Source organism: Macaca thibetana, chromosome 12 (genome assembly GCF_024542745.1).
Source record: "Macaca thibetana thibetana isolate TM-01 chromosome 12, ASM2454274v1, whole genome shotgun sequence".
Lineage (NCBI taxonomy): Eukaryota > Metazoa > Chordata > Mammalia > Primates > Cercopithecidae > Macaca > Macaca thibetana.
In genome coordinates, this window is record NC_065589.1 from 117,459,009 (window position 1) to 117,479,396 (window position 20,388).

Consider the following 20,388-nt stretch of genomic DNA (forward strand, 5'->3'; position numbering starts at 1 on the left):
TTTCTCAATGGATTTCTCTAACCTCATCCACAGCCTCCTTCAATTCCATCTTTTTTCTTTTTCTTTTTTTTTTGAGATGGAGTCTTGCTCTGTCACCCAGGCTAGAATGCAGTGGTGCGATCTCAGCTCACTGCAACCTCTGCCTCCCGGGTTCGAGCGATTCTCCTGCTTCAGCCTCCCAAGTAGCTGGGACTACAGACACACACCACCACGCCTGGGTAATTTTTGTATTTTTAGTAGAGACAGGGTTTTACCTTTTTGGTCAGGCTGGTCTCAAATTCCTGACCTCAGGTGATCTACCTGCCTCAGCCTCCCAAAGTGTTGGGATTACAGGCATGGGCCACCGTGCCCGGCCCCAATTCCACCTTTGATAGGGGACAGAAAAAAAGATTGAGCAGGATGGATGAGGAGGACACTGTTTTTCAAAACTGGTATGCTTTCCGACAATTTAGGATAATAAGATATGTTTATAAGTATTGACAGAATGTGCTTCCATTTCTGATCTGTAATCAGATAAACCCGAACTTTTCAAATGAGTAAACATCAGGTAAACATAAAGAGAGACAGCCTGTACAGGCTGAGGAGATGGCACTGAAGACCCTGTAGTTTTCAAACTGACTAATCAGACCCCTGGGAAGAAGGAATGCTTTTCAGGGGTACGTGGCCTGGGTGGGGTTTTTTTTTTTTTGACAGAGTTTCACTCCCATTGCTCAGGCTGGAGTGCAGTGCAGAGATAGCAGCTCACTGCAACCTCCACCTCCTGAATTCATGCGATTCTCCTGCCTCAGCCTCCCGAGTAGCTGGGACTACAGGTGCAGGCCATTGCACCTGGGTAATTTTTGTATTTTTAGTAGAGATGATTTTCACCATGTTGCTCAGGCCAGTCTCAAACTCCTGAGCTAGAACGCTTGAGCCTTGGCCTTCCAAAGTTCTGGGATTACAGGTGTCCAGGAGGTATTTTTAAAAATACTTTTTTTTTTCCAGACAGAGTCTCTGTCACCCAGGTTGGAGTGCAATGGTGCAATCTCAGCTCACTGCAACCTCCACCTCCCAAGTTCAAATGATTCTCCTGCCTCAGCCTCCTGAGTAGCTGGGATTACAAACATGTGTCACCACACCCAGCTAAGTTTTGTATTTTTAGTAGAGATGGGGTTTTACCATGTTGGCCAGGCTGGTCTCGAACTCCTACCTCAAGTGATCCTCCCGCCTCGGCCTCCCAAAGTGCTGGAATTACAGGCATGAGCCACCATGCTCGGTCTAAAGGACTTTATTGTGAAACATTTTAGATAGAATAGTTTAATGTCCCCATCACCCAGCCTCAGTTCATGGCCCATTCTTGTTTCATCTGTACCTTCGCTGCTTCCCCCTGCCATATCATCATTTCTTTTTTTTATTGAGATAAAGATGCAAGATGACCACCACCAATTCCTCCCATCCCTGAAAACCCATGCTGCTCCTCTAATGAAGAGTGATGAAAATATTCCACAATTAGATTGTGGTTGTACAACTCTGTGAAAATACCCAAAGCCATGGAAGTGTACACTTTAAGTGGGTGAATTATATCTCAATAAAGATGCTTTTAAAAGGTGGAGAAGAAAAATTTCTCTATTTTAATAATACTTAAAGAAAACAAAGAGGTAGAGTCTCTGTGATTTGCTTAAACCATTAACAGGTAGCAGAAGGGATGCTCTGTGACTGCTGGGCATAGCCCTTCATCGGCCCCGGAGTTTCTGTTTTCACTGTTTTGCCATACCAACGGACCTGTAGGAGAGTAGCCCAGGCAGAATCCAGCAGTTCTTTTGAGCCACCCCAGCAGAGATGCCACACAGACCAGTGAAACCACCTTGGCAGCTCCAGCACTTGTTGAGCTGCCCAGCCAACACCACATGGGGCAGAGATGAGCTGCCAAGCCTGTCTACTACGTTTTGGGGTGGTGGTGGAGTGGGTAGTGCCAAATTCCCAGAAGAAGCTCAATGAGTATTTATCTGTTTTCATTTCAGCCAGCAGAGGGTCCTCAAGGTAGCACCTTCCAGTGGCTCCCCCACCTCTCTCAGAGCTCTGGCCAGGGCCCACAGGGCCCTCCATCTTACCCCTTTCCTCTCTGACTGTCACCTCTTCCTTCTCTTCCTCTTGCTTCCTCACTTCTAGCCAAAAGGCCTTCCTTCAACAGACAGACCTGTCCCCTTGCAGGGCCTTTTGCCCTTGCCCTTTGGTCCTCCCCAGACGGCCACAGGGTTCCTCCCACACTTCTTGTAGGTCTTCGCTCAAATGCTACCTTCCTTTTTTTTTTTTTTTTTTTTAAGACTGAGTCTGGCTCTGTCGCCAGGCTGGAGTGCAGTGGTGTCATCTGGACTCACTGCAACCTCTGCCTCCCGGGTTCAAGCGACTCTCCTGCCTCAGCCTCCTGAGTAGCTGGGACTACAGGCCCATGCCACCACGCCAGGCTAATTTTTGTATTTTTAGTAGAGACAGGGTTTCACAATGTTGGCCAGACTGGTCTCGATCTCCTGACCTCGTGATCCGCCCGCCTCGGCCGCCCAAAGTGTTCGGATTACAGGTGTGAGCCACCGCGCCCAGCCAAATGCCACCTTCTTATGGAGACCTACCTGCTGTCTGTGTAAAATCGCAAACCCTCACTCCCTGTCCTTATTCCCTACTTCTACTTTTCTCTTTAGCATTTACCAATGTCTAACAGTATTTAATTTCACTAATTTATCTCGTTTATTTTCTGTCTCGTTTATATTCCTGCTATAACATAAACTCCAGGAAGGATTTTTGCCTGTCTTGGTTGTCTGTCGTATCTCGTGTCTAGAACACAGAACCCATAGTAGGCACTTCAATAAATTACCTGTAGAATGAATGGACTGAATGTCACCTTGTTGGAGAGTACCCCGCCACCACCACAGTCTGTTAAGCAGTAATCTTTTATTTCTCTTTCCCAGTTTTATTTTTCTTTGTTTATACTTAATCACCTTTGACACCTATTTGTTTACTGTTTCTCTCCCCAGTAGAGTGAAAGTTACTTTAATAGCAGAGATTTAAATGTATTTTAATCCCTACAAAAAAGAAAAAGGGAGGAAATATATGACAAGCTCTCAGTAAGTATTTGCGAAGCAATTAATCTCTTGAACGAAGATCCAGCAGTCAGCTCCACCAGCCTCCTTCATGATAGGACTAACTTGGGGTCTGTCTGCGGGCGAGCACCTCCTCCGCGGGCGGAGGGCCGCAGCGAGAGCTGGGTTTCGGCAGCGCCCCATTAAACCAGCCGCGGACGCCCGGCTGCTGACAGTAGTTCCAGCCCGTCCCGGCCCGGCGTCGCCGGTTTTCCTCCAGTCGCCCTGCCAGCCAGTTTCCGGGGCGGTGTCATCGCCCGTTTAAGAGCGGAGCGCTCCGCCCTGGGGGCGGAGCTGAGAGGGAGCTTTAAGGGGCGGACGGGCGGGAGGTCGGGGTCCTGCGGGGATTAGAGCCGGTGGGCTCGCTGTAGGCGCCATTTCTCGGCGTCTCCCGAGGAGTCGCCCCTTCCTCAGCCTTGCTCGGCTCTTCTCTCCTCTGGTCGCCGGGGCCGCGCCGTCCCCGCTCAGGTAAGCGCGAGGCCCGGCGGCGCCGCGGTACAGCCCGCTGCCCTCCTAGCCGAGCGGACCCCTCCTCGCCCGCGCCTGCGGTGGCGGCCTTGTCCCCGGGGAGGCGGGCGGGGGCCGCGCCCAGACCTTAGGGCGGCCGGTCCTTGGCTCGTCGGGCCGGCAGGGCATTAATCCCGCCGGAGGGAGGGGCGGCGGCGGCCAATGAGGCAGGGCCGCCGAGTTTCGGTCGATACCGCGCGACGGGCCGGAGCGGAGGGCCCGGGGCAGCCGGGTTAATGTTTGCCGGGCGGACGCGCTCCTGGGGCCGCGGGCACCCCTCGCCGGTCCGCGGGGCTGCCGTCCAGCGGGAGAGACAAAAGTCGCAAGGGAGGGGGAAAAACGAACTGAGTTTGTGTCACGGTTTTGGTGAACTTTTCGAGCTGACTTGTATTTGAGTAAAATTTCAGCTCCTTGGGAAAGGAGATGCAGGTGTGTTCCCCGGAAAGACGAGGTCTGAAGCGCCCGCCCCGCCCCCACCCGAGGCGTTTGTCGTGCTAATGATGGGTTCTTTGGTGTGTAAATGTTAATTGTCTCTGTGGTTACTTGAATTCTACCTAAGAGCGAGACCCGAGTCTTAAAACGTTTGGCAATATTTTAGACTAGTATTAACATTTTTTTTAAAGAATTACGGGGAAAATTCCCATAACCGTGTACATTTCTAATGTAACCCACAACTGCATTAACTCAGTTTCTAACGTAACCTGTTGCTGAGCTCTAGTTAACCTTGTTGGATTATTTGTGCATGTAAGATAGTGTGCAGGTTTTGGAAAATAGGCTAACTTCATTCGAAAGCGATATGCGTAACTGCTGTTGAATTACTCGCTTGCATTTTCTTTATTGGGATTTCTGGGACAAAATATAGTGGTACCTTCATGGCATTTGCTGTATATTGCTTTATCAAAAAGCAATTACCATATTGTGGCCACCAGTCATGTAAGAGTATACATATTTCACGAGTAACTTTTGGGTTTTGGATACTTCTTTTAACCAACTTCTGTTAGGATTGCTTAAATTTGCGTTTTATGATTCCAAAGGAAATCCTTCTAGTTAGGAGCTAGAGTAGAAACAGCTGTTTTTTGGAAGCCACATAAACCTACCATCCAAAAATTCCACTGTCATTCTAGTGTGTCAGGCGAGTTTTTTATTGAGTGCCTGATATGCGGGTTGTTAAGCCAGCTGTTGGGCCGAAGCAGTGAACAAGCCAGACGAAATCTTTGTCCTTGTGTGTGAATGGGGGAAGTAGCCAGTAAAAAAATAATAATTAACAGATACTTAATTACAATGTTTTTGTTATAAAGAAAAGGCTAAGAGGACTAAAAGGGACATCGAATTTAGACTCACAAGTCTGAGACTCTGTTTTTCTGAGACTAAGACATTTCGACTGTAAGTCTGAAGTTAGTCCAGTGAAGTGGGAGCGGGTGGAAGAGAGGGGAAGTGGAAAAAGAGCATTCCAGGAAGGTGGAACAGCTAGTGAAAAATGGTCCAGAATTAAGAAGACTCTTGGGCCGAGCAGAAAGAGTACAAGAGCAGAGCCAACAGTAGGGAGTAGGTTGACAGATGGGTCAGGCAAGTAGGAGGAGCTGCATCTAGGACCAGGGCCATTAAATATTTTAGAATAGGGATCAGATTTGTGGTTGCCAAGAATCCAGTGGCTGCGACATGAAGAGTGGAATTGGGAGAGTGCAGGTGGGAAGGGAGAAGTGAGTATGAGGAAACTTTTTTCACAGTCATAAAAAAAAATCCCCACAGCTTTTAATGACCCATTCATATATTATTGTGGTTTTTTCCATTAAAAAAAAAAATAAATGGGGTCTTGCTATGTTGCCCACGCGGGTCTTGAACTCCTGGCCTCCAACAGTCGTCCTGACTTAGCCTCCCAGAGTGCCAGGATTGCAGATGTGAGCCACTGTACCCGGCCATATATTCTTGTTGTGACCTCTGACATGTCCCTCTTCAGAGAGAATCTCACTTAACAGTTTACGAGCGTGTCTGTTTAGCGTCTGTGTGTGTGTGTGCATGGATCCCACCTCAGTGTAGGATAAAACTCTTCAGTGTTCTGTGATTTGATTTTTCACTTACAAATGTTGTCATATCTAAGTCAAGTATTTATTTAAAACAACTGTATTATGGCTAGGCTTGGTGCCTCATGCCTGTAATCCCAGCACTTTGGGAGGTTGAGGTGGGAGGATTCCCTGAGGCCAGGAGTTTGAGACAAACCTGGCTAAGTAGCAGTACCCTGTCTCTACAAAAAATAGCTTAAAAAACCATTAGCTGGGTGGGGTGGTATGTGCTTGTAGCCCTAGGTGGGAGAATCCCTTGAGCATGGTAGATGAAGGCCCTGGTGAGCCTTGGATGCTAGAGTGAGACCGTCTCTAAAATAAATAAATAAATACATAAATAAAAATAAAACAACTGTATTGTATGCCATTGTGTGTACCATAACTTGTTTAACTGCACATTGATGAACATATTTAAAATTTTCTTAAATCAGTTATGCCCCGAAAAATCCCGTTCCTACAACTTAAAGCACAGGTGTGATTTTTTTTTTCTTTAGGTTATCCTTCCAGAAATAGAACTGTTGAGTAAGGAGTATGCATGTTAAAATTTTTAATATTGGCCCAGTGAGGTGGCTCACGCCTGTAATCCCAGCACTTTGGGAGGCTGAGGTGGGTGGATCACCTGAGGTCAGGAGTTTGAGACCAGCCTGGCCAACATGGTGAAACCCAGTATCTACTAAAAGTACAAGAATTAGCCGGGCGTGGTAGCTGGTGCCTGTAATCCCCGCTCCTCGGGAGGCCAAGGCAAGAGAATCGCTTGAACCTGGCAGGCAGAGGTTGCAGTGAGCCAAGATCGTGCCATTGCACTCCAACCTGGGGAACAAGAGTGAGACTGTCTCCAAAAAAAAAAAATAATAATAATAATTAAAAAAAAATATTAATAGCATGGGCAAATCTCCCTCCAAAAAAGGCCAATGTATGACTCCCATTCTTTTTTTTTTTTTTTTTTTCTTTTGAGATGGAGTCTCGCTCTGTCGCCCAGGCTGGAGTGCAGTGGCCGGATTTCAGCTCACTGCAAGCTCCCCCTCCCGGGTTTACGCCATTCTCCTGCCTCAGCCTCCCGAGTAGCTCGGACTACAGGCGCCCGCCACCTCTCCCGGCTAAGTTTTCGTATTTTTTAGTAGAGACGGGGTTTCACCCTGTCAGCCAGGATGGTCTCGATCTCCTGACCTCGTGATCCGCCCGTCTCGGCCTCCCAAAGTGCTGGGATTACAGGCTTGAGCCACCGCGCCCGGCCTTCTCACATTCTTTTTAACACTATCTTGAGTCTTTAAATGACAGACGGATGGTATCTTATTTTTTTCATTTGGATTTTCTTGGATACTGTTAAAGGTGTTCGTTTTTATGAACATCTTTCAAATTATCTTTTAGGAGTTTTTCATATCAGGCTCTTCTTTTTTTGATACAGCATCTCACTCTCAGGTTGGAGTGCAGTGGTGGGATATCATAAAATGTTTCTTGGGAGATATTGGCGGAGTTAAAAGGAATATGTAGGGATTCTGTGACACAGGATTTTAGAAAGCTGGGATAACAAGTACTGTCTTAGGCAGCTGAAATGAGACTGGATAGCAAATTCCAAAGGGAGAAATATCTGGAGAGAGAGTGGGATCAGGTATTATTATATATGAGTGTTTGGCACATTGGAAAGTTACCTAACTAAAATTTTAGTTATCTCCTTGGGATTAGTTTACCTAATTACACAAGAGTATACTTGTATAAAATGTGTAGGTTAATCTTCGGTGTATAGACATTTTAATATGGTAGTATCTTAAAAATTGGATTTTATCAGGTTTATAAATAAATCTAGTTGAAAAAGTCATTTAATCTGAAGGCTTCTCTTGAAAAACAGCATTCTTCTGAATTCTTCTGCTCCCTCTCCCAAGGCAATCATTTTCACATTTTAAATCAAATGCTCTTACTGCTAGTTCTTGATTTTTTAATTTTAGTGATGACCTGTTGGCTTGCTGTTACGCATGATGAGGAATTAACTCTTTTCATAACTGTATCCCCTACCTCTTATTATGTACCTCCTCTCTATGGTAGTTAGTTATTGTTTGCTCAATATTTAGTGTTTGACATTTAAATCATTAGCAGCTGAGTCATCTAGTGTATTGTGATTTACTTTTCCTTTACTGCACAGCTTCTTGTTTCGTTTGGAATTAATAGTCTTTTTGGCTTATTTGTTGGCTTATGTGTACTTAAACTCTCTTTGTTGTGCAAATGAAACGCATTAGGATAGCAAAGTGACTTTGATTTTGTGTTTCCATTTAGTGTGCTATGTTTTAAAACCCGTTTTAACTGTTTTGATTAACATTAATGTTCTTTATAGAGATAAGGAAAAAAGTAGCGTTAAAGTACTTTGACATTAAAAAGATTTATGTTAAGTAGTTATTTAAAATCTGTATGTAATAGAATATTTGACAGAACTTATGAAATTTGAATTATATTTGTATTTTAGCTGAAATAGGTGATTGTTTTTATATTTTTGTTATGAATGCTCAGAAAAGAAATGGAACTTCTCAGGACTTTTTTTTTTTTTTTTGAGACAGTCTCGCTCTGCCACCCAGGCTGGAGTGCAGTTGGCGTGATCTCAGCTCACTGCAAGCTCCGCCTCCTGGATTCAGGAGAATGGCTGAGCCATTCTCCTACCTCAGCCTCCCATGTAGCTGGGACTATAGGCGCCCACCACTGCGCCCGGCTAATTTTTTGTATTTTTAGTAGAGATGGGGTTTCCCCGTGTTAGCCAGGATGGTCTCTATCTCCTGACCTCGTGATCCACCCGGCTTGGCCTCCCAAAGTGCTGGGATTACAGACGTGAGCCATCACACCCAACCACTTCTCAAGATTTTTTTGATCATCAAAGGATACCTTAGTATATCTTAGGATATACAAGATGTTGTACATATAATTTATCTTTTTAGAAGACCTGATGAACTTCATGAGTGTTTGCCTTCTCCTGCCAAATCAGTTCCTGATAAAATGGTCCAGTAAATTTAGAAAGCTCCAAACAAACCGTGGCTATGTCTTATACATACAAGTCTTTTAAAACTTTGAATTAAAGTAACCAGCTTTTTAAATTAACTTTTTAATTGACAAAAATTGTGTATATTTATCATGTATAATATCTCTTGAAATATTTATTAAAAGTAGCCAGTTTTAATGATTTTTTTCAGATTTACTTGACCAGGAGACCTTTTTATTTTTTGTTTTATTTACTGATTTTTTGAGACAGGGTCTTGCTCTGTTGCCCGAGCTAGAATGCAGTGGTGCAATCCCAGCTCACTGCAGCTTTCACTGCCTGGGGTCAAGTCATCCTTCTGCCTCATGGCCCCTCAAGTAGCTGGGACCACAGGTATGCACCACCACACTTGGGTAATTTTAGTTTTAGTAGTGATTAGGTCTCACTGTGTTGCCCAGGCTGGTCTTGAACTCCTGGACTCTAGTAGTCCTGCTGCCTGGGCCTCCCAAAACGTTGGGATTGCAGGCGTGAGTCACTGCACCCAGCCCAGGAGGCCTTTTTAGTAGCATTTCTACTAATTTGCACAGGACTTGACTAAATAATGCCATTTGACTGACTGCAAGTTGTGGAGAATCTCATTTTTTTGCTGATGCCATCTTTTTCTCTCTGCTTTTATAGTGACAAAAATGCTGAGTTTCTTCCGTAGAACACTGGGGCGTCGGTCTATGCGTAAACATGCGGAAAAGGAACGACTCCGAGAAGCACAGCGCGCAGCCACACATATTCCTGCAGCTGGAGATTCTAAGTCCATCATCACGTGTCGGGTGTCCCTTCTGGATGGCACTGATGTTAGTGTGGACTTGCCAGTAAGTAGGTCTTGCCGAACTTCAAATTCTGTCTGCGATTACTGTCTTTGTTTGTTTGTTTAAAAGCTTTGTATTGATAACTTCTGGATCGTAATCGGTAAAGGTACTATGGGTTAATATAGATCAGGCACTGTAACATTCGGGTACACGGATCAGATAACTGTAGACCAAAAGTACTTGGATTGATGGTATTTCTCTTTGGAATTAGTGGCAATTACCTGAAACATTTAGATGATAGAGCAGTTATTGGCATGAGTCCGTTTTGTGTGTGTTTATGTGTGTTCTTTGTGATGGCAGCACGTAATGTAGTCTAGTGGATTTCTCACAATCCTTGCTGAACAATTATTAAAACATTGTGACTCTTTGAGAATAACAACACTTCCATGTGTACTGTAAGACTTTTAGTTTTCTGTGCACTTCTGTATTTTTTAAAACTCTCCTTACTTTCTTCAAAATAAGTATTTCCCCACAATTTGGTTTACTTGCAGACATTAATTAGGTGAAGTGAGAAAAAGGACTTTCTTCATACCCCTCAGCTCTGACTGTCTTTCTCTTTGCTCCCGAAGTATTTTGCATTGTAGGTTTTTCTTACATTGTAGCCTTTATCTCAAGACAGCCTGTTGTAATTATATTTGCATTTTGGATAGGTTTTTTTTTTTTTTTTTTTTTTTTGCAGAAATGCATAATCATAACTCCGTGTGAAACAATCCGACATGTTTGAAAGGGGTTAGCTTATTTTTTTACAGACCTTTTTGGGTGGAGGAGGGGAAGAAAAGGTTACCTTTTTGGTTTTGGGCAGTTGAATATTTTTCTGAGCTGCTTACTAATACCAAGTATCTTTCTCATGTCTTTGTTCTGCATTTAAAGACTTACCGTAAATTATGTCATTTGATGTGAGCTTTGTAGGATGTTCCTTGATGTCTTTCCTCCCGACAAACTTTTTAGTACACCTTCATTTACCCAAAATTCAATTTAAAAAGTCTCTTTGGGGCCGGGCACGGTGGCTCAAGCCTGTAATCCCAGCACTTTGGGAGGCCAAGACGGGCGGATCACGAGGTCGGGAGATCGAGACCATCCTGGCTAACACGGTGAAACCCCGTCTCTACTAAAAATACAAAAAAACCAGCCGGGTGAGGTGGCGGGCGCCTGTAGTCCCAGGTACTCGGGAGGCTGAGGCAGGAGAATGGTGTGAACTCAGGAGGCAGAGCTTGCAGTGAGCCGAGATCGCGCCACTGCACTCCAGCCTGGGCGACAGAGCGAGACTCCGTCTCAAAAAAAAAAAAAAAAAAAGTCTCTTTGGGCAAAATGATCTACATGCTGCTGTAATACATAATTGAATAAGCTCAGGAAGGCCTTAAACTCACCAACTGAGAGTATAAGGAATTGGAGAGTTTAAATGGATGTTCTGATTATCTTAATAATTTGGAATGTATTAGATATGTACATTATACATTTTAAAATGTTAAAGTATAAAATTAAAGAGTCAGGATTTCTTGAAGTGTTTTGAAGTCATCATTACGTGTACTTGTTATCTTTGTCGATAAGAATGTATATTTTTAGGGTTTTTGATTCTGGACAACTTGAAAGCATCTGAATTTTCTTCCTGTAAGTACTTCTTGAGGGTTTATCAGACATTCCAACATGAGCTATTTTGTGAGGATAGTTTTCGTACTCATTTCTTATTTGATAAGAATCTTAAGAGTTTTGTGTACTATTTCATTAAAATATCATTAAATATGTGGTGAAAAGCCTGAGATTGCTGTGTAAGAGACTGGAAAGAAGTTTCTTATTACCTAATGTTTGAAGTATGAAGTCTCAGGGTTGTTGATGGATAAGCTGATAGTAGGAGAGTAGAATTTGTAAAAAAAACAAAACAAAACAAAACAAAACTTTTTAAAAAGGCAGTGCAGTATGGAGGAGAAACAACACTAGTTTTTAAAGTAGTGAAACAAATGGCTGGTTACTGATCTGGAATGGTTTCCTAAACTTTGTATGCTTAGCTGGGTGTATGTGATGCTTGATCAAGTATATAAGCTAACTGGTCTCTCATGGGGACAGTTGTAGTGAAACAGCTGGAGTTATAGATTGGACGTTTTGCGAAACAAGAACAGTTATCGGCAGGTGCAGTGGTTTATGCATGTAATCCCAGCACTTTGGGAGGCTGAGGCAGTCAGACCCCTTGAGGCCAGGAGTTCAAGATCAGCCTGGCCAACATGGTGAAACCACATCTCTACTAAAAACACAAAAATTAACCGGGTGTGGTGGCATCTGTAGTCCCAGCTACTCAGGAGGCTGAGGCAGGAGAATCACTTGAACCTGGGAGGTGGAGATTGCAGTGAGCTGAGATCGCACCACTGCACTCCAGCCTGGGTGACAGAGCAAGACTCCATCTCAAAAAAAAAAAAAAAAAAAAAATTGGGCCGGCCAGTGGCTCACGCTGGTAATCCCAGCACTTTGGGAGGCCGAGGCAGGTGGATCACGAGGTCAGGAGTTTGAGACCAGCCTGGCCAACATAGTGAAACCCCGTCTCTACTAAAAATACAGAATAACTGGGCGTAGTGGCGGGTGCCTGTAATCCCAGCTACTTGGGAGGTTGAGGCAGGAGAATTGCTTGAACCCGGGAGGCAGAGGTTGCAGTGAGCCGAATTCGCACCACTGCACTCCAGCCTGGGCAACAGTGCAAGACTCCGTCTCAAAAAAAAGGAACAACTGTCTTTCCAGTTCTGTAGGTGAAATCATACTTACTAACCTAACTCTAGGTACATGCATGGATATAAAGCGGTCATTGGCCTGTTTTACTAAGTTGTCGCTAAAGGAAAAAATAGGCCAGAAGAATAATAATTTCTAAAAAAGAAAAAATGATTTCCCCTTTTTAGATTTATTTTCTCAATCAGTCTGCTGTGATTCTGGAAGAAGATTTAGAATTGATTTTAGAAATTGGATGAAGCACATACTCATTTCCCATTAGGATAAGGGTCACTAGTGATTATAGCTAACCATCTAAAAAAAAAAAAATTTAAATAGAGTGAGAAGGCCTTTCATTGAATGACAAAGTTATCAAGTAGAAATTTCTATCTAATTTTTAAGCTTTTTCTTTGAAAATACTACAGTAAACTTGTTTAAGAGCTTAGTATTAGTAAATCACTTATAACGTAAAATCCTTCTAAGTTTTAAATTAGGAAATGTTTGGCCAATTAACCAATAGATAATTTTTTTCCTTTTTTTAAAATTATATTTTAAGTTCTGGGATACATGTGCAGAATGTGCAGGTTTGTTACATAAGTATACACGTGCCATGGTGGTTTGCTGCACTCATCAACCCGTCATCTACATTAGGTATTTCTCCTAATGCTATCCCTCCCCTAACCCCCTAACCCCCGACAGGCCTCAGTGCATGATGTTCCCCTCCCTGTGTCTGTGTGTTCTCATTGTTCAACTCCCACTTATGAGTGAGAACACGTGGTGTTTGGTTTTCTGTTCCTGTGTTAGTTTGCTGAGAATGATGGTTTCCAGCTTCATCTATGTCCCTGAAAAGGACGTGAACTCATCCTTTTTATGGCTGCATAGTATTCCATGGGGTTTATGTGCCACATTTTTATCCAGTCTATTATTGATGGGCATTTGGGTTGGTTCCAAGTCTTTGCTATTGTGAATAGTGCTGCAGTAAACATACGTTGTGCATGTGTCTTTACAGTAGAATGATTTATAATTCTTTGGGATATACATCCAGTAATGGGATTGCTGGGTCAAAAGATATTTCTGGTTCTAGATCCTTGAGGAATCGCCACACTGTCTTCCACAATGGTTGAACTAATTTACACTCCCACCAACAGTGTAAAAGCATTCCTATTTCTCCACATCCTCTCCAGTGTCTGTTGTTTCCTGACTTTTTTTATTGATGGCCATTCTAAGTGACGTGACATGGTATCTGATTGTGGTTTTGATTTGCATTTCTCTAATGACCAGTGATGATGAGCCTTTTTTCATATGTTTGTTGGCTACATAAATGCTTCCTTTTGAGAAGTGTCTGTTCATATGCTTCACCCACTTTTTGGTGGAGTTGTTTGTTTTTTTCTTGTAAATTTAAGTTCCTTGTAGATTCTGGATATTAGCCCTTTGTCAGATGGATAGATTGCAAAATCTTTCTCCCATTCTGTAGGTTGCCTGTTCACTCTGATGATATTTTCTTTTGCTGTGCAGAAGCTCTTTAGTTTAATTAGATCCCATTTGTCAGTTTTGGCTTTTGTGGCCATTGCTTTTGGTGTTTTAGTCATGAAGTCTTTGCCCATGCCTATGTCCTGAATGGTATTGCCTAAGTTTTCTTCTAGGGTTTTTATGGTTTTAGGTTTTACGTTTAAGTCTTTAATCCATCTTGAGTTAATTTTTGTATAAGATGTTAAGGAGGGGGGTCCAGTTTTAGTTTTCTGCATATGACTAGCCAGTTTTCCCAATACCATTCATTAAATAGGGAATCCTTTCCCCATTGCTTGTTTTTGTCAGGTTTGTCAAAGATCAGATGGTTGTAGATCTGTGGCATTATTTCTGGGGCCTCTGTTCTTTTCCATTGGTCTGTATATCTGTTTTGGTACCAGTACCATGCTGTTTTGGTTACTGTAGCCTTGTAGTATAGTTTGAAGTTAGGTAGCGTGATGCCTCCAGCTTTGTTCTTTTGCTTAGGATTGTCTTGGCTATATGGGCTCTTTTTTGGTTCCATATGAAATTTAAAGTAGTTTTTTCTAATTCTGTGAAGAAAGTCAGTGGTAGTTTGATGGGGATAGCATTGAATATATAAATTACTGTGGGCAATATTGCCATTTTCACGATATTGATTATTCCTATCCATGAGCATGGAATGTTTTAACATTTGTTTGTGTCCTCTCTTATTTCCTTGAGCAGTGGTTTGTAGTTCTCCTTGAAGAGGTCCTTCATATCTCTTGTGAGTTGTAATCATGTCATCTGCAAACAGAGACAATTTTACTTCCTCTATTCCTATTTGAATATCCTTTATTTCTTTCTCTTGCCCATTGCCCTGGCCAGAACTTCCAATACTATGTTGAATAGGAGTGGTGAGAGAGGGCATCCTTGTCTGGTGCCAGTTTTCAAAGGGAATGCTTCCAGTTTTTGCCCATCCAGTATAATATTGGCTGTGGGTTTGTCATAAAAAGCTCTTAAATTATTTTGAGATACGTTCCATCAATACCTAGTTTATTGTTTTCAGCATGAAGGCATGTTGAATTTTGTCGAAGGCCTTTTCTGCATCTGTTAAGATAATCATGTAGTTTTGTTTTGTTTTTTGTTTTTTTGAGACGGAGTCTTGCTCTGTCACCCAGGCTGGAGTGCAGTGGCGCAATCCTAGCTCACCACAAGCTCCACCTCCTGGGTTCACGCCATTCTCCTGCCTCAGCCTCCTGAGTAGCTGGGACTACAGGCGCCTGCCACCACACCCGGCTAATTTTGTTTTTGTATTTTTAGTAGAGATGGGGTTTCACTGTGTTAGCCAGGATGGTCTCAATCTCCTGACCTCGTGATTTGCCTGCCTCGGCCACCCAAAGTGCTGGGATTACAGGCGTGAGCCACCGCACCCGGCCAATCATATGGTTTTTGTCATTGATTCGGTTTAGGTGATGGATTACGTTTATGGATTTGCGTATGTTGAACCAGCCTTGCATCCCAGGTATGAGGCCGACTTGATCATGATGGATGAGGTTTTTGATGTGCTGCTGGATCAGTTTGCCAGTATTTTATTGAGGATTTTTGCATTGATGTTCATCAGGGATATTGGCCTGAAATTTTCTTTTTTTGTTGTATCTCTGCCAAGTTTTGGTATCAGGATAATGCTGGCCTTATAAAATGAGTTAGGGAGGTGTCCCTCCTTTTCTGTTATTTGGAATAGCTTCAGAAGGAATGGTACCAGCTCCTCTTTGTACCTCTGGTAGAATTCGGCTGTAAATCCATCTGGTCCTGGGGTTTTTTTGATTGGTAGGCAATTAATTGCTGCCTCGATTTCAGAATTTGTTGTTGGTCTATTCAGGGATTTGACTTCTTCCTGGTTTTGTCTTGGGAGGATGTATGTGTTCAGGAATTTATCCATTTCTTCTAGATTTTGTAGTTGATTTGCGTAGAGGTGTTCATAGTATTCTCTGATGGTAGTTTCTGTTTCTGTGGGATCCGTGGTGAAATTCTGTTTATTATTTTTCATTGTGTCTATTTGATTCTTTTTGTTTTCTTGCTTTCCATTTGCTTGGTAAATGTTCCTTCATCCCTTTATTTTGAACCTGTGTGTGTCTTTGCAGGTGAGATGGTTCTCCTGAATACAGCACACTGATGGGTCTTGACTCTATCCAGTTTGCCAGTCTGTGTCTTTTAATTGGGGTGTTTAGCCCATTTACCTTTAAGGGTAATAGATAACAATTTTTATATCCTATTTTACTGATATAGATGCTAAAGGCTTTAAATTATATAAGACCGTGTATAGTTATACTTTTAAATACATGAAAACCATCCCATGTTCTTGAATTTGAAGACTTAAGGTTGGTAGGATGGCAGTACACCTCACATTGATTTATACGTTCAGTGCAGTCCCCGTGAGAATTCCAGCTGACCTGGTTGTAGAAATTTACAAGCTGATTCTAAAATTCTTAAGATATTGTAAGGAACTCTTAATAGCTAGAACAATATTGAAAAACAATAATTAGGAGGACACATACTTCCAATTCTAAGACTGACTACAAAGCAACAGTAAGTTGGTGTGCTACTGGCACAAGGATAGACACATAGGTCTGTGGAACAGAATAGAGAACCCAGGAATAAACCCATACAGTCATGGGTCAGGTGATTTTTGACAAAGATGCCAAGACCATTTAATGGGGGAAAGAACAGTCTTTTTAACAAATGGTACTTGGGGAGGTGGGAATGCCATATGCCAAAGAATGAAGTTGGGCTCTCACTGTGTATACAAAAATTAACTCAGAATAAAGACCTAAAAGTATCAGCTAAAACTATAAATCCTTAGAAAAAAATAGGCGTAATTTTTGGTATTTTTCATTGATATATCATAGTTGTACATACTTTGGGAGTACATAGTGCTATTTTGATACATGTATATAGTGTATAAATGATCAAGTCAGGGTACATGAGATATCCATCACCTCAGACATTTAGGAGTGAATCTTTAGATCTTGGATTTGGCACCACTTTCTTTTTTTTTTCTGATACGGAGTCTTGCTCTTTTGCCCAGGCTGGGATGCAATGACGCAATCTCAGCTTACTGCAGTCTGCCTCCTGGGTTCAAACAAGTCTCCTGCCTCAGCCTCCTGAGTAGCTGGGATTACAGGTGCCTGCCACCACACCTGGCTAATTTTTTGTATTTTTAGTAGAGATGGGGTTTCACCATGTTTGCCAGGCTAGTCTTGAACTCCTAACCTCAAGTGATCCGCCCGCCTTGGCTTCCCAAAGTGTTTGGATTACAGGCGTGAGCCACTGCGCCCAGCCTGGCACCACTTTCTTATATATGACCTAAAAAGCATGAGCAACTGAAGAAAAAGTAAATAAATTGGACTTCATCAAAATGAAAACTTTTTCATTTAGCCTTCAAAGGAGACCATCAAATAAGCTACAAGACTGTCACACAGAATAAGAGGAAAATATTTGCAAATTACATATCTGATAAGGAATTTGTATCTAGGGTATATAAAGAACACCCAATTTAAAAATTGGCAAAGGATCTCAATAAACATTTCTCCAAATAGGCTATATAAATGGCCAGCAAGCACATGAAAAGAAGCTCAACATCATAAGTCATCATAGAAATGCAAAATAAAACCACAGTGAGATACAGCTTTCTAGCTACTAAGAAGGCTGAAATAAATTCATATAGTATTGAATGTTGGTGGGGATATGGACACATCAGCACTCTCAGACACTGCTGGTGGGAATGTCAGATGGCACAGCTGCTTTGAATAACAGTATGGCAGTTACTCAGATATTACCACATGACACAACAGTTACATTCCTAGGTGTATCTCCAAGAGAATGGAAAACATGTTGCACAAAAGCTTGTAATGGATGTTCATATCAACATTATTCATAATAGTTAAAAAGGAGAAACAACCTGGATGCTCATCAATACGTAAATGGATAAATAAAATGTGTAATATCCATATAAGGGGATGTTATTTAGCCATAAAGGAAATGAAGTGTACCGCTAAAACATAGATGAATTTTGAAAACATTGTTCTGTTAAAAGAAGCCAGTGGCAAAAGACCATGTGATCCCATTCATGTGAAATTCCAGAATAGGGAAATCTGTAAGGGAAAGAAAATAGATTGTGCTTGCTTAGGGCAGCCTGAGTGAGTGGGAACTGACAGGGTGGTAGGGGTTGACAGCTACAGTGTATGGACTTTCTTTTTTTTAGGGATGGTATCTTGCTACGTTGCCCAGGCTGGATTTGAACTCTTAGGCTCAAGTGATGCACCACTCACCTCAGCCCCCTAAGTAGCTGGGACTACAGGCACATACCACTGTGCCTGGCTTAGGGTTTCTTTTTGAGGTGATGAAAATGTTCTAAAATTGGTTTTTGTGATGGTTGTATATATCTGTGAATATACTAAAATCCGTTGCACTGTTTACTTTTAATGGGTGAAGGTATGTGAGTTATAGCTCAATGAAGCTATGTTTTTTTAATTAAAAAAATTTTTTTTTCTTATTTTTGGAGATAAAGTTTCGCTCTTGTTGCCCAGGCTAGAGTGCAGTGGCGTGATCTCAGCTCACTGCAACCTCCGCCTCCTGGGTTCAAGCAATTCTACTGCCTCAGCCTCCCGAGTCACTGGAATTACAGGCGCCCACCACCACACCCAGCTAATTTTTGTTATTTTTAGTAGAGAAGGGGTTTCACTATGTTGGCCAGGCTGGTTCTGAACTCCTGCCCTCAGGTGATCCACCTGCCTCGGCCTCCCAAAGTGCTGGGATTACAGGCGTGAGCCACCACACCTGGCCAGAAGTTATTTTTTTTAAAAGAATGCTTTGATTTTTGCGTATTTGTATTTTATTCCACTTAAGATTTTTTAGTAGTAAGAAACATGACTAGGCATGGTGGTTCATGCCTGTAATCCCAGCACTTTGAGAAGCCAGGGTGGGAAGCTAGCTTGAGTCCAGGAGTTTGACTAGTCTGGGCAACACAGGGATACCCCGTTTCAACAGAAAATAAAAGAAATTAGCCAGGTGTCATGCTGGACACTTGTGGCCCCAACTATTCAGAAGGCTGGACGTGAGAGGATTGCTTGAGCCCAGGAAGTAGAGGCTGCAGTGGACTATGATCATGCCACCGCACTCCCATGTGGGCAACAGAGATAAAAAGCAACAAAAGAAAGATATATAGGTTTAACTTAGACATGATATGCTTGATTTGTTACAGAAGAAAAAATCATGCCTGGAGACTGCTGTAGTAATGTAGGTACAAGACAATGAGGCTACAGATTTCCAGTGACAGTGAGGCTGCATAGGAAAGAGTGCCTGCTTAGTATATGGATATGGTTGGTGACGGGGGGAGTGAAGACTACTGTTTAGTACTTGGATATAGTGCGGGGAGGGAATAAAGATGAGTAAAATACAGTTCTAACTCTGATGGGAGTGGGGTGTATCAATTATGTCAGATCATGAGAAGATAGTCTGCTGTCATGAAGAGAGAAAAAGGATGGAAGTGAAGCAAAGAGTTTTGGTGGGATGGTGTGTTTGAAAGCCAGATTTTAGAGGGCTAAAGGAATTATTGGAGACAGTCGTATTTTTTGGACCTCTTATAGTCCCTTGCAAATAGTAGGTGCTTAATATTGATTAGTTTGTGGAAGTACGTGAAGGTAAGACGCAGGATTGCTACGAGATTTGGCAATAGATGGAAAGAAGCAGATAGCACGGCAACTGGAGAATGGCTGGTTAGGGCAGATTTTAGTTTCTTTAAATGAGTAGGAAAAATGTTCCTCAGTAATTGCATTTGTTGTTGTAGTTGTTGGTTTTGAGATGGAGTCTCACTCTGTTGCTGAGGTTGGAGTGCAGTGACGTGATCTTGGCTCACTGCAACGTCTGCCTCCCCAGTTCAAGCAATTCTCCTGCCTCAGCCTTTCAAGTAGCTGGGATTACAGGTGCCCACCACTATGCCCAGCTAATTTTTGTATTTTTAGTAAAGAGTTTTAGTATTGTATATACAATATACACATTTTGTATTTTATATATACAATATACAAATTTTGTATTTTGCATATCGGTCAGGCTGGTTTTGAGCTCCTGACCTGAAGTAATTCACCTGCCTCCACCTCCCAAAGTGCTGGGATTATAGGTAATTGGTTTTATATACATAGGTAGAGATGGGAGGAAGAACATTCTAGGAGAGATACCTTCTGCTGAGAAAGATGGAAAGCTGATGAAAAGATAATACTGAAACCGCCCACCTGTTGTTGTTTTTGAGTTTTTTTTCTTCAATTTAGACTAAATCCTAAATTTTTTGTGGACTGTAAGTCCCCACACTAATGCTTTCAAATTTTTAATTTTAAAACTGGAAATTGTACTCCTTATCCTAAAATTCATTATTTAACTTATAGTATACTGTCTGTTTAAATGCTGTACTAAAACTATAGATAAAAATACTACCACCTACATCACACACCGGGTCCTATTGTAGGGAGGGGTGAGGGATATCATTAGGAGATATACCTAATGTAAATGACGAGTTAATGGGTGCAGCATACCAACATGGCATATGTATACATATATAACAAACCTGCACATTGTGCACATGTACCTTGAACTTAAAGTATAATAATAAAAAAAAAATACTACCGCCTTTGTCGTGCAAGCCTTGGAATCCCAGCCCTGCCTGCATGAGTACACTCAGCTGC

The 20,388-nt window shown here is 42.3% G+C and overlaps 1 protein-coding gene across 4 annotated transcripts in view; it reads left to right on the plus strand.

Moving 5' to 3' along the window:
* The first annotated feature begins 3,404 nt into the window (after positions 1–3,404).
* EPB41L5 (erythrocyte membrane protein band 4.1 like 5) overlaps positions 3,405–20,388 on the plus strand; it is a 169,135-nt gene continuing 152,151 nt past the window's right edge. For all 4 annotated transcript variants that reach the window (XM_050752704.1, XM_050752705.1, XM_050752707.1 and 1 more), the window contains exons 1-2: positions 3,405–3,581; positions 9,315–9,502. In XM_050752704.1, coding sequence (XP_050608661.1) covers positions 9,323–9,502 — 180 coding nt within the window. In that variant the 5' untranslated portion in view covers positions 3,405–3,581; positions 9,315–9,322. The remainder of the gene's footprint in view (positions 3,582–9,314; positions 9,503–20,388) is intronic.